Source organism: Peromyscus californicus, unplaced genomic scaffold (assembly GCF_007827085.1).
Source record: "Peromyscus californicus insignis strain IS unplaced genomic scaffold, ASM782708v3 Scaffold_8__1_contigs__length_139910024, whole genome shotgun sequence".
In the NCBI taxonomy this organism is placed as follows: domain Eukaryota; kingdom Metazoa; phylum Chordata; class Mammalia; order Rodentia; family Cricetidae; genus Peromyscus; species Peromyscus californicus.
The window spans coordinates 118,076,661-118,091,317 of NW_026294606.1; the positions used below are offsets into that span (position 1 = coordinate 118,076,661).

At 44.1% G+C, this 14,657-nt stretch overlaps 1 protein-coding gene across 2 annotated transcripts in view; it reads left to right on the plus strand.

The window, feature by feature from the left end:
• The first annotated feature begins 3,465 nt into the window (after positions 1–3,465).
• The window catches only part of LOC128104173 (carboxylesterase 1E-like), a 32,921-nt gene continuing 21,729 nt past the window's right edge, over positions 3,466–14,657 (plus strand). Inside the window, exons 1-4 of one of the 2 annotated variants that reach the window (XM_052728967.1) lie at positions 3,466–3,517; positions 7,204–7,411; positions 11,115–11,259; positions 13,410–13,543. In XM_052728967.1, the coding sequence (XP_052584927.1) occupies positions 3,466–3,517; positions 7,204–7,411; positions 11,115–11,259; positions 13,410–13,543 (539 nt within the window). The remainder of the gene's footprint in view (positions 3,518–7,203; positions 7,412–11,114; positions 11,260–13,409; positions 13,544–14,657) is intronic. The other variant, XM_052728968.1, reaches the window with a different exon arrangement.

Below are 14,657 nucleotides of genomic sequence, written 5' to 3' on the forward strand. Positions count from 1 at the left end.
TTCAATGTAAACTAAGTGGAGAGATGAAGAACAAGGAACATGGATACATTGACTCCAATCAGTCACCACCCGAGCCTTATTTCAGGCATCAGAGGAGCGAGGATCTCCTAAAACTAAAACCCCTCATGAATACTGTGATTTTGTTCCACTCAGAGATTCTCTAAAGTGAATATGGGTTCCTGGAAGGTGAAAGTTACCCAAGAGCACTGGATTGCATGGTTCCAAGAGGGCAGCCACTGACAGCATCTGCTTTAGCATTCTAGCTCTGAGTTCTATAACAGAGGCTGTCGGAATATTTGTCCATCTGCTTAGGCGAGGGGCTAGAGACCAGAGTGACAAAAGCCCCCACAGTACTGAGTGCAAATTGCTTGCATTCTGTCTGTGTTTTTCAGATTGGCTATCCAAAAAATGTGTAACAGCTCAAACAAATCTGTTTAATTCTTGCTCTTCAGATGCCTAAATCATTGTTTATCACAGGGCAGCTGTTATCCAGGTACTTCTTAGGGATACAGACTCCTGCTGTCTTGTTTCTCCCTCATCCCTTATCCAGACCAGCTTTTGCCTCTAGCTGATTATAGGGAAAGCCGCCATGGAGATGGTCACTTGCCTCCTTACTGCACAGGTAAATCCTCTTCTCATGCCTACTCCATTGGCAATAGGGGATGGTCTCACACCAGGACAAATCAGCCCTGTCACTCCTGGCTGCACAGGGCCTTCCCGTAAAGAACTCTGGCAGAAAGAAAACAGGAGGGTTGACTGCTTCTCTGTCATCCAGCCATTGCTTCTCCCTAGAACCCCAGGGCTCCTGTTTCCAAATGTCTGTCTCCTCTTACAGCTGCCCCCTGGTTCCATACAGAACCCATTTCCATCCTTCTTGGAGACCCATAAAACACAGGAGAGGGCATTAGAAAGGCTTGTGTGGGTACTTTGACGGGGAGTTGGGGGGGAGACCCCAGGGGAAAGTGAGACTATCCCAGCTCTTCTATAGTTACATGTGTGCCTAGAACATTCACAAAGTTGGTTCCTCCAAGATATTTGAGATCATGTGACAATGGTTAAGTGTATGGATCTACAGTGGCACAGGTTTGCTTTAATCTTACCATTTCCTCTTACATTGTACATTGTCTTGGGCCAGGCCCTCAGCCTCGCTTAGCCTCAGGATCCTCTGGGGTGGATCACAGGAATATTCTGAACACCGCTGTCTTGCACACAGAACAGTGAGCACATGGTTTTCTACACTGCAGGCTCTCAAGAAATATTTGGCAAAAGAATGTAAGGATGAGTAAAAGTAGAAAATGTAAAAAAATAAAAACCCAATGTTAGAGTCAAAGCATGTTGTTTGAATACAACCATTAGATACAAAGCATCCAGAATGTTTGCTGTGCAATTGCAGATGTTTGTGGCTATTAAAACATGGTCATATTATACATATTGTGTCTAAATCTACTTCGTGGCACTATAATTTGCTTAGAATATGCCTTTAAATGCATGTGGGGAGGGGTTATAAGAGTCAAAGACTGAGGAGAATCAAAGTGAAACACTTTATTCTGGAGATGACAGCATTGTCACACTCATGAGCTCAAAGCTTGCCTGCACAAAACATGTACAAGCTGAAGCCAGTCAACACTCTACCATGAAGGGGGAGGGCCAATGGGGTTCCACCCCTAACTGAACATCTCTGGAAGGCTGATGGCTTCTGGGGGAGGGAGAATCAGTTTTCTTTAAGGGTATGACTCCAGTGGGTAGTGTCATACTTAGGAGTATATGGGCAGCACAACTAGACTTAATGGGTTATTTAAAATAAAGGAAGAGGACATGAAGTTGAGGGAGTAAGAAAGTGGGAATGAATTTGGGAAGAACTATAGGAAGAGGTGGGGATGAATATGATCAAAACACATTGTATGAAGTTCTAAAAAAACTAATAAGGTATATTTTAAAGATGCATCATGTGCTGTATATGCATGGCTATCGTACCCCAGCGTGTTTTCCTCACTCCAAAGAAAAGGCTTAAAAGCAAACAGCAGTTCATTCCATTAGCACCTGCTCCTCATTATTTCTTATCTCAGCCCCCAGCACCCAAGATGATGTTCTTACTAACAGCATTCAGCATCCTGAACAGACTACCTTTTGTTTAGTCATTCATTTTGGATAGTTCCACTTCTTGGCTCTTATAAATAACAGTGTTATTTATGTAGAAGTGTTTGTATGGCTGGCATTTTTAATTATCTTGAGTATATGCCTAGGCCTGGAGTTTTTGCACCCTGTGGGAAAACTCTACATTGAGTTTTTAGAGAACTAACAGACTATGTCCCAAGGCAACCACAATAATCTATGACTTGCATTGTCCCTTCACAAAACGGCAAGTCTGTATTCCCGTGCCAGTATCTAGACTCTCATCTCCACCTTGAGTGACGAGTCAGGTGTACCAGACTGTTTGAAATAAATCCCTCCTATAGGGCATTTAGGAACATCAGGAAAGAGGACCTGAACCACCTCCCTCAATCATCAGCACCTTGTAAAGACCCTCTCACGTGCACCCTCACACTGTGCCACTCTATGTTGGAGCTTTCACATGCACTGCAGTATCTTCCCATTCCCACATCTGTTTTGTTGTCTGTTCAGAGGGTTGCTTGAGAAATGGGTCCATGTCTTGAATCACCTTCCCATCTACAACAGCTCTCAAGGAACATTCATTTTGGTAACTGTTTGTAGTGTATATGAAACTATGGATAGACAGATAATTAGAGCCAAGGATTTGGAGCAACGCAGTTCATTTACTGTAAGGGAGTTCTATCCTAAACGCCTGCTCTGAAAACTGGTGAGTTCTCTGACCTTGGTTGTGTGTGACACCAGGCAGGGCCACTTGTCAGGAATATTGCAAAGCTAATTTAGACTTCACTAAGGAGGCTGGATCTAATTTAAGATCTGTTACACCTGAGAAACCCTGAAAGTGTCAGCCTATAAGCTAAGAGGTGTGTTCTAAACTCGGTGACGAGCCCCTGTGGGGTTGTGATGGGCTCTTAACGATTCCTAACCTATTGTGAGGACCCCCAACCAAAGCTTCAGTCTGAAGGCATCTGCCAGGCTTCAGGAAGCTCCCAGAGCACTGAGGTGAGAGTGTTGCAGGGGGAAATTTGTGAATAAAAAAATAATGGTTGGATGAGTTTCCAGCCATCTGTAATCTGAGACTTAGGTTGTGACTGTTCGAATAAAAGAGGGTAAACTGTGGGTGTGTGAACATAAAAGCTAAGCAGAGTAAACAGGAGGTGTAGCTTAGAGATCTCACGGAAAGCCCTGGGAGCCTCTTAGACAAGGGAAGGGTTTTCTGTCATCATGGATTTTATAATTGTGCATAATGGCCAAGATTTCTGGGTGGGTCTCCAGCACAGGGGTGGAGTCAGCGCATTCTCTTTCATTGCAGATTAGAGGTGAAGACTTCACTCAGTTGCAAGCCTGTTTTCCATGATGTGCCTTTGTGCTCTGGTTCTGGTGTCTCTATCAGCCTTCATGACATTGGGTGAGTCCTTTTAAATACAAGTCAAAATGCTTGCTCTGGGCAGAGGTAGACAGAGATGTGTGTATAACAAAGATAGAACTAATTCTGCAGGGTTTTCACTCTCTTGACCTAGGTTCGCTTGTAGAGTGGTCCAGACCAGGGTTGCCCTGGGCCTGGACACACTGTGATTAGAAGAGGATAATAACTCTGAGACCCAGGAGCACAGGTTGGTGCAGAAAGGCCAGGAGTCAACCCTGTACCTCATAAAGAGGGACAATGACCGCTCAGTTTTCCTACTTTACTGGACAGTAGGGAGGATTAGATAGTTTTTTTTGTTTGTTTGTTTCTAAAGTGTGTAGCATGGTGGTTGTTGAGAGAAAGTGTAAGAAACACATGGATAAATAAGGACAGATTTCAAATGGAGTGGATTAAAAGAAAAGATATGGACAGGTCAACTCATCAGGATCTTATTACTGCTGGAAAGGCATTTGTTATTAGGGGTTCTTAAGGGAAAAGACACCGAACTGGGTGAAGGGCAAAGAGGAAGAACCAGGTTCAGTCAGGAAACACAGAGTAGGAAGTCTTGGCAAGCTGCTCTTTAGGATGTCTTCTGAACAGAGAGGTAAAGCAGCATAAGTAGGTGTAGGATTTATTTGAATTGCAAGAGAAACTAGGGAGCACTGCCTGCTTTGATTGTGTGGTGTAAGGTTCTAGGAGATGAGGGCAAAGGAAATGGTCCATGCTATGAGGTCTGGATAAAGGAAATGGTTAGAATGCTGACATTAGATTGGATAGATCCTAAGAGTGGCAGTTCCTACAGGGTAATGTGGTCCTACAAGTGAAATCATCAGCCACACAGATTACAGTCACGGTCAATATAAGGTATAGCATTGAGTCTGTCTCTTTTTTTTTTTTTTTTTTTTGGAGCTGAGGACCGAACCCAGGGCCTTACACTTGCTAGGCAAGCGCTCTACCACTGAGCTAAATCCCCAACCCCGAGTCTCAACATATATTCCTTCCATTTCATCAGCTGAGAAATTTAGGCTCATAAGAACGTATACTCTTCCCAGAGTTACCTAGAAATTCATATTCTGGTCTGCCTCTGGCTCATGAATCCAGAGCAAATGCTCAGCCATCAGGGACCCAACAGCCTCATCCTTTCTTGAGTTTTATTTCCTGTGGACATAAGATACCGAGAAAGTCCTAGAACTGGGTAACAGTAAGAAAGGAATATGGAGAAGAATGCTTCTGTGCAACTGGTTACCCTGGCAATGCTACCACAGCCCCATCTTTTGGAGGTCCATACTTCCAAAAACTGTTAAGTGGGAATATTAACAGTACCTGGCAAGACTCTGGGGAATATTAAAGGAACTGAACTGTGAATTTGGTGTATAGGAGATGTCCAATCTGTGACCATTCCATCAGCTGTTGTCAACACTCTTGTCAACCCTACTCATTAGAGCCAAACACACTTTACGCTGACTGCTATGGGGGAAAGTTCATCACTGAACCCTCGGTGATTTGTAATCTGACACTCAACAGTTTTGCCATCCTTCCTCTTCTACTGCCTAGGCTCCCACGGTGCCTGTCCTCCTGACACCACTTTGTGGCTGCTCTAGCTCTAAGCTCTATCCACGCCTGTTTTCATCTTTGGATCTTTCTCTTCCTTTATACCTCCTCTCCCTTCCATAAAGTCACATACATCCTTGCCGTATACTCTCACTTCAAGTGGGTCACTCACTCCACCTGCCCCTTCCTGACCTTCTTCTGGTATTGAGATGACCAAACCCAGTGACATTTCCCTTTCTTTTTTGCTTCTTCTTGCCTTACTATCTATCCCAAGCTAGCCTAAACTTGAGGCGATCCTTGAACCTTAGCCTCAGTCACAAGCATGCCCCATCACACCCGGTTAGTGGCATCTTTCACCAAGTTATTTCACTGCATCTCATTAGGATCCAGCACCACTTACTCCCACGCTAGTACACTTTCTTTACTTTGGCCCCACATCAGGGCAGTTAACAAGTCCTCATTCCTCATATATTTCTCCATACTTCTTCAGAGCAGTTTCCTCTTAATTATAAATGGGCCCTATCCTTAGAAAAAAAGAAAACTCTTAAAGTTCATGAAAAAAACCTCAACATGCAGTGTTGCCATCTGTAGATCTCCCTACGTCCAGATTTTCCAGGAAGTCTGGTTCTAATGGCATGGTAATAATTAACACCAATGACAAAAAGAGAAAAATGTAGAATTGACTTCTAATGACATTAGACATGGCCCCAAGCTTATAGCGTGGATTTCCTCGAAGAGTTTACAGTGTTAATGGCTCCTATCTCTATAAAGCTCATCTTAGACTTTTGACAGGGTTATGTTCTGATAATCTAATGATCTTAAAGTAAAAACATACATCATTAGTTAAATGCCATTAAATCAAAACATCATAAATTGGGTATCAAATGTACATCTCTACTCCAATTTCATTTGTTTTTATTTACAGTAATTAGAAACAGAAACAATGAAACATAACTCAAATGTACACACTATGGGGTTTGCTATTGAAACCATGTGTCATGGATATCATTTTATAAGCTACTTTTCCATGAAGACTCCTCAATGCCACACACTATTTTTCTGTTTGATGAAGTCTGGAATTTTCTTGTGGGTGCACATTTTAAGGATGTGTATTTTTTCACCGTACCATCTCTATGCAATGGGTAACAATGTGAAGACAAGAGGACACATGTCTTATGAGTAATACTCTGACTATTAACCAAACGATGAAACATCAAGATTGTTGATGGTGAAGTGTGGGAATGTCCTTCTGCCTCTTGAAGAAGGACCAGGCTGGTCCCCTCAGATCCCACAGCAGGTTGACAGAAAGAAAACTTCAAGGACATGAGCAAAGATTGCCTGCTTTGCAAGAATGGAGCCAACACTTCAGACAGGGCCTGACATCCAGTCTCCTTTACATTTAGATGGCCCTACATAGAGTCAGCAGAATAGCTTAGAAGATCATTGTGTTCTTGGGACCAAAACGGTTACTGCTGTATCCTACTCTATGGCATGAAACCTAATGTCATTCCCATCCCTAGCTTGTATCTATTCATCCTAGCTTATCTTACCCTTCCTACAGAATTCTGCCTGTAGTCATATGCCACCCTCCCTTCTTAGTCATGTCCTGGGTTATTCTGTCTTACTCTTATTTCTTCTTGCTTATTTATCCCTTAGCCTTTCATTTTTCTTTACTTACCTCAAGCACCAGTTCCAATGTGGTGGCACCAATCAGAAGGCTGCCTTCTTTCCTATAACTCCTATGGCATCTACCTGGTTCTTCTCACAGGATACAAACTCTCTCATCTCAGCATTTGCTCAGCCATTCTGAGATAAGGAGTAACCTCTTGTTTGTTCCCTCATTCAACAGAGGTTTCTAAGAGGCAAACCAGGGTCCTGTTTATTTCAGTCTAGCCTCTTTTTGCAGTGACATTCCAGTGGCCACTTTTTCTAATTCCAACCTCAGCTTTCTTTTTCACTTGGTGCTCTGACATAAGGGGGGTTTTCTTCTTAGTGCTTTTATGTCAGAAGCAAATGAGACCTCTAACAGTTCAAGTGACTTATTATCCAATGCCACATTGCAAAAGTGCCCAAACCCACCTAGAACCCAGGTCTGACCTTTTCCTTCTGATGAATTTATGTGTCCTGTCTTTGTTTAGCAGGATACCCATCCTCACCACCGGTGGTGAACACCATTCATGGGAAAGTCCTGGGGAAGTATGTCCACTTAGAAGGATTCACACAGCCTGTGGCCGTCTTCCTGGGAGTCCCCTTTGCCAAGCCTCCTCTTGGATCCCTGAGGTTTGCTCCTCCACAGCCTGCAGAGCCCTGGAGCTTTGTGAAGAATGCTACCTCCTACCCTCCTATGTAAGCCACTGGGGTGGTTTGGGGCCTCCTTCAGTTAGGAAATATTTCTCTGAGTGATACGGGAAGCAATCAAAACAATTCTCTGATCTACTGTACACTGTTTTGGAATCCTTCTGGAATACCCTAGAATCATTTCAGAACCATAATAGCTTTCTGGAGTCCTCTGTTCATCACACATGCATTGAGCCCCTCCTGTTGTGAGCCAGGTATGTTCTAGTGGGAAGATCCATTAATGAACCAAATTCAAATTCCTAGAATCATTGAGCTGTGTTTCAGTAGGAGGGAAAGACAAGAGAAAGCACAGAAGTTAACAAATAAATAATGTAATATGTTAGAGTATGATAAGTAAGGAAGAGATATCCCGGGGTTATCTACCCTAGTGTTTGTTGTCTCTTCTTTGCTGAAAATTAGTGGAGAAATGGAGGAGGGAATGCCTTTCCCAGACCAATCTAGCCACCCACTAACAACCTGAACAATGGTTTGCATGCCTCAGTTATCCTGATCAGATGGTAAAAAGACCAGCGGTTCTATATGGCCTCATAGCCACCCACAGAGAACCCAAGACACTCACAAACATCACTTCAGAAGTTATTTCTCTCCTAAGTAAGGGATGTCTGAGGATATCTAAGATTCCACCTCTGGCTGCCTTCTTTTCTTTTATGAAATCATGTCTGTTGTCTTTAATGCTCTGATCCAAATGTAATGCATGAGTACTACAGACAAGTTAAGAAACACACAGAAGCCAATGGAAGAAAACAGAAAGCACGTGCAATGTCCTATCACAAGAGAACTGTTCTTGTAGCATTGACCTTACTTTTCAGTCATTTGCTTGTTGTCTACTTCCCAAAAAATGCCTCATACATTTGGATCCCTTGCTTTTGTTGACTTAAAAAAGCCTTCAGACACCACTTCCTAAATATAACACCAGTAGCACAGACACTGAGAGCAATAATTAATAAATGGGACCTCCTGAAACTGAGAAGCTTTTGTAGAGCAAAGGATATGGTTAATAAGAAAAAATGACAGCCTACAGAATGGGAAAAGATCTTCACCAACCCTACATCTGACAGAGGGCTGATCTCCAAAATATATAAAGAACTCAAAAAGCTAGGCATCAAAATACTGAACAATCCAATTAAGAAATGAGCTACAGAGCTTAATAGAGAATTCTCAACAGAAGAATTTCAAATGGCTGAAAGATATTTAAGGAATTGCTCAACACCCTTAGTCATCAGGGAAATGCAAATCAAAACAACTCTGAGATACCATCTTACACCTGTCAGAATGGCTAAGATCAAAAACACTGAAGACAGCTTATGTTGGAGAGGATGTGGAGCAAGGGGAACACTCCTCCACTGCTGGTGGGAATGCAAACTTGTACAGCCACTCTGGAAATCAGTATGGTGGTTTCTCAGAAAATTGAGACTATGTCTTCCTCAAGACCAAGCTATACCACTCCTGGGCATATACCCAAGGAATGCTGAATCTTACCATAAGGACACATGCTCAGCTATGTTCATATCAGCATTATTTGTAATAGCAAGAACCTGGAAACAACCTAGATGCCCCTCAACTGAAGAATGGATAAAGACAATGTGGCACATATACACAATGGAGCACTACTCAGCAGTAAAAAACAATGATATCATAAAATTTGCAGGCAAATGGATGGAACTAGAAAATATCATCCTGAGTAAGGTAACCCAGACTCAGAAGGACAAACATAGTATGTACTCACTCATAAGTGGATACTAGATGTGAGGGTAGGGATGGCCAGACTGCAACCCACAGATTCAGAGAGGCTAGCTAACAGGGCAAGACCCTAGGAGGGACACATGCATGGCTCAGTGAAGGAGAAGTGGATGAGATCTACACGAGTGGACTGGGAGTGGGGGGGCAGAGGGTGAGGAGTGGGGGATGAGAACATAGGGAAATGGGAGGGTCGAGCTGGAACAGGGACAGAGTGGGAGGGCAGAGAGGGAGATACCATGATAGATGAGGACATCATGGGAATAGGAAGAGACAGGGTGCTGGGGAGGCTCTCAGGAATCCACAAGGATGACCCCACCTTGGAGTGCTGGCAGTGGTCTAGAGGGTACTCTGGTGACCGGTCTAGTGAATACCCTAACTGCCATCATAGAGCCTTTGTCCAGTGACTGATGGAGGCAGATGCAGAGATCCATGGTCAGGCGCCAGGCTGAGCTCCAGGAATCCAATCGATGAGAGAGAGGAGGGATTTTGCAGGCAGGAGACATCGAGATCATGATGTAAAGATGTGCAGAGATGACTGGCCACACTGGTGGAAGCCCATGAACTGTGTACTAGTGGCTGTGGAGCCCCTATGGGACTGGACTAGGCCCTCTGGATACGGAATATGGTTGTTTGGCTTGAACTGTTTGGGGGGCACCCAGACAGGGTGATCGGGATCTGTCCCTGGTGCATGGGCAGGCTTTTAGGAGCCCAGTGCCGGTGGTGTGATGTCTTGCACAGTCTTGGTGCAGTGAGGAGGGGCTTGGACCTGCCTAGGCTCAGTGTGCTGGGCTCTGCTGACTCCCCATGGGAGACCTTGATTTGGGGGATGTGGGGTGACTTGGGAGGGAAGGCTGGGGTTGGGAGGAGGGAGGAGATGGGATCTGTGGGTGGTATGTAGAGTGAGTAGAAAATTTCTTAATTTAAAAAAAAAAGAAAGCTTCCAGATAGTAGGGATCCAGACATATATTTTCTGGCTTCGCTTTAGCCATGTGGCAACTTCATCATCCTGGTACTGAGAGCCTCACTGTTACTTATACATACTGAGGCCAGTGTGACTTCCATCTGTGTCACATAAGACTGGATAATTTTACTTGTAATTTACTTGAATTAAAACACTGCACAGCCTGAATCATCTTAGCTGTGTGATCTTGGGCAGACTGTCAAACTTCCCTGTCTTTGTTTTCTCATCTACAATCTTGGAGTAAAAGTAGAATCCAAGTGTAGGGATGATTTGCCATGTGAGTTTATACATTACAAGAATTTAAATCAGTGCCAGACACAATTGCTACCATTTCATCTTTGAACTCGGTTATCAGAGAATACAGGAGTGATTGCTGGAATAAGACGATGATAAAAAACCTGATGTGTAACCCTCTAAGCACTCACCTCACATGGACCTGGAAGTTTGGGACCCAGAGCAAAGTATGAATTCACTCAAGGCCATCCAGCTCATCAATGGCTGAGGCAGGCTAGAAGGCAGTTCTTATGAGGTCATCACACAAAGCTATTACTCCTGACCTGCAGCAGGCTGTCATTGGAGGTAGCCTTTCTGGTTAATAGAAGTCTCCTAAGAAGTAGAGTATGGAAGAGCACAGATACCCTGAAGCCCATTGTACAAAGCACATTGAAGGCACAGCCCTGTACTGGTAGTGTGGGGATATCATCTCCCAGAGCAGGGCACTCACTATATGAGCCTGTCTGTCCTTGACCCAAAGCATCCCAAAGACTCTAGAAAGGGGAAAGCATCAAGTTTATCACTATCTTCAGGGTTGGGAGACTATTAGAGTCCCAGGGTTCCCACTTAGATACCCTCTTACCAATTACATGTAAGTCTGGTCCAGTGAAAATAGCTCCATCCACAGCATCAAGCCTTCAAATACAGTGCTGGCCCTAAGGTGGCATTTTCAGCTTTGTTCTGGAGGAGCATCTGGTATTTTTTCTCCCCTCCTAGGTGCTCCCAAGATGCAGTGAGAGGGCAGATGGTCAGTGACCTCCTAACCAACAGAAAGGAGCGCATTCCTCTTCAGTTTTCTGAAGACTGTCTCTATCTGAATATTTACACCCCAGCCGACTTGACAAGGAGCAGCAGGCTGCCTGTGAGTATGGGGACCACTGACTCAGACTCATGAGTTCCAGCATCCAGATCTCTGTGCATCTGGAAAGCAACAATGGCAACTGGGCACAGAGCACTATGGGGCAGACTGATTCAAGAGTTCCCTCGCCAGTTTTCCTTATTTCACCATTGCCAAAAGACATCAGATCTGCTGCCCACCTGGAATTACATTTTGATTTTTGCATACTCTCTTATGCTACTGAAAGGAAAAAAGCTACTTTCAGTTATTAAATTAGAATCTGGCCCCAGAGCAGCTAAGACACAATTTACAATGATGTTGGCACCAGAAGGAATCTTAGAGAAAAAAGAACAGCCCAAGCCTTTCTTTACAGATAGAGAAACTGAGGCTCAGCTAGGGAAGGAAAGGAACACAGAAGAGAATAAGAGCTTGGGTCTTCCATCTTCACACCTGTGCTCCTAGGCAGGGGCTGGTGAGGGAGATGTGTGCTGCCTTTGTCTCCACATTACCTGTGACAACTTTCACTACCATGATGGCAGTGTGGAGGGGGGAGTCTGGGGCAATCTCATAAGCACTTTTCATGCCCTTTGCCACCCACCTGTGATTTTATTATAGCTCCTTCTCCTCCCTAGTTGCCTTTGGCATGTGCTGATGACCAAGTGAGTCAGCAATTCCTATGGTAATGAAGAAGCAAGGGTAGGACAGCCTGCCCTGTTATAGGTCAGAGTCACTTGAAGAGGATGACTGTAAAAGAGATGGTCCTTGAAGGGGAATAAGGCAGGGTGTGAGCATCCACCCACTCTCCCAGAATCCTTTAGGATAGAACTCATAATGTCTTGAGCATGTCATTGCCCACCAGCCATTGAGCTCAGTCTTCACTCAAGATGAGTTTGACTCAATCCTTCCTTGGACATAATCAGTCCTATAGTAAGAGAAATAGGATCTCCTGGAGCCTGGGAGTAGGACATCTCTTAGCAATGCACACAAGCCTTGACCTCAGGGTCTGGGTTTGAATCTTTGGTCTACATTTCACTTGCTGAAAGACCAAGCCGTGTCTTGCCTTCTCAGTTTCTTCTCCTCAAACAGGAGTTATCCATGTGAACACTGGATGGTGATTGTCTAGCCAGTCCTGGTTCAGTTGGCAGGACAGCAGCAACAATGTACCAGAGAGAAGGGATTATAGTCTTACTCTTGGCTAAAGCCCTAGAGTTGCAGGGGTTCCAATTCCTGTCCTGCAGCAGGTTACTGAATTGTGGTCATAAGCCATGGCAGGAGATGGAAGCTCAGTGTGAAGCCGCTGGGGCCAGATGGCTAAGTTAGGTCATATCTCCAGCTTTCATTAGGGTGACATCTCATGCTTACCTATTTTCCTATCTGTCAAGTTGGACAATATTAGTGCCTACATTGTGAACAACCATTTTAAATTGCTCAGAATACTATTGCTGAATATGTTGTTACTTTATTAGTAATGTTATACAAATATATAACCTATATAATGTTATGTGACATTATAACTTTATTGTCTCTTAGTTCTATGACAGGTGAGCTTTTTAAATCCAGGAATCATGAAATTAGAGGCTATTGTGTGCTCCCTTGGCCTCAAGTCTACTCACACTCCTTGGTGTGTTCTAGGTAGTTAAATGACTGAAGACTTCACAGAGGATGTGTATTTACCTGGGCTTAGCAGGATTGGGGAGAACTTGAGTGTGCAGAGGCAACAGAGTGGGAACATTGGGAAGGGGTGCCATTGAGGATGTGTGTGGATCTTGAGACAATCGCTCAGGTACATTAGTATTAATAGAGCTGAAAGTAAAATTTGAATACCGCTCCTTGGTAATTTTCAGGCATTGGAATGGGGCAGTGGTTGAGAGCACATGACCTCCCTGGCCCCTTTGTTTCCCATGATAATGCTTCTTACTTTGAAAAGACCTGAATAGACACAGAACCAGGGAGGGGTCTGTAGGGAAAGGTAGAGATGATGACTGTGATGGCCTCCTGGCCTAGCCAGGCAAGATGAGGACAGAGACTACCTTTCACAACCAGCTGGCACTCCTTGAATTTGAGTAGTGGTCCCTCTGAGCCAGGATCTGGCCAAGAAAACCAAATCAGAAAATGTATGAGCTCCTTCTCAATTCTATTCCTATGACTAGAATGGTTCTTTTCTTGTTGTCCAGGTGGTGGTGTGGATCCACGGAGGAGGACTGATAGTGGGTGGAGCATCCACCTATGATGGACTGGCCCTCTCTGCACATGAAAATCTGGTGGTGGTGGCCATTCAGTATCGCCTGGGCATCTGGGGATTCCTCAGGTAGGGTTTTGGACCTTCCTATCTGCCCTATTAGACCTGCATTGGTCTCTCTCTCTGTCTCTGTCTCTCTCTGTCTCTGTCTCTCTCTCTCTCTCTCTCTCTCTCTCTCTCTCTCTCTCTCTCTCTCTCTTCCCCCTCTCTCTCTTTTAAAATAGAAATTTACCTGAAACTGATTGATGATAAAGACAGATTTATTTAGCTCAGAGTCTGGGTGGCCCAAAGCCACCAAATAGACAGGGCTATTTCAGCAGAGTTGGGTGATGAAAGGCTCTACCTTATAATGCATTAGTGGAGGAAAAGAAATTTAGTCTGTAGGATAAAGAGCAAAAATTTAGTCTGTAGGATAAAAAGCAAAGCACATTGGAGGACGATAAGCTGGGGAGGAGACGGGGAAAGGTTAATGTCCTAGTTTTCTTTTTATTGCTGTGATAAAATATCATAACCAAGAGGCACTTGAGAAAGAAGGGGCTTATTTGGCTTATACATCCCAATCATAGCTGATAGGGCAGGAATTTGAGAAAGGCACTAAAACAGAGACCATGGAGGAATGTTCTTTACTGGTTTGCTCTTAAGGCTCACTCATTTTACTTTCCATATGTCAGAGGACCACCCACTGGGACCACTCTTCCATCATCATTAATCAAGACAATGTCTCCACAGCCTTGACTACAGGTTAATCCGATGGAGACATTTTCTCAATTGTCCTTCTCTTTTTCCAGGTGGCTCTAGCTTGTTGAAAAAAAAACTGTAAGCACAGGTATACTCACACAGGTACAAGCTCACTGTCTCAGGATGTAACCCGATTTCCCTGAGCACACAGATCCTAAAAGAATACAGTGTGCCCAATGACCTAATTACTTTTCAGTGGGCCTCACCTTCCACAAATTCTATCACTGCATAATGCTGGGTCTCCTTAGGGACCCAGGCAGCACATGAACCCTTGTCACATCAATCCTATCCAAACCATGGAATCTGCAAAGTCCAACAGGCATTAGTGATGTCATTCTTCATGGGGATATTCATTGTTTCTTCATGATGTTCCCAGTTCCGTCTTTCTTGGACCATATCCCTCTTCATTCTACAGCCACACCTGCCCACTTCCTTCTGAGCACCC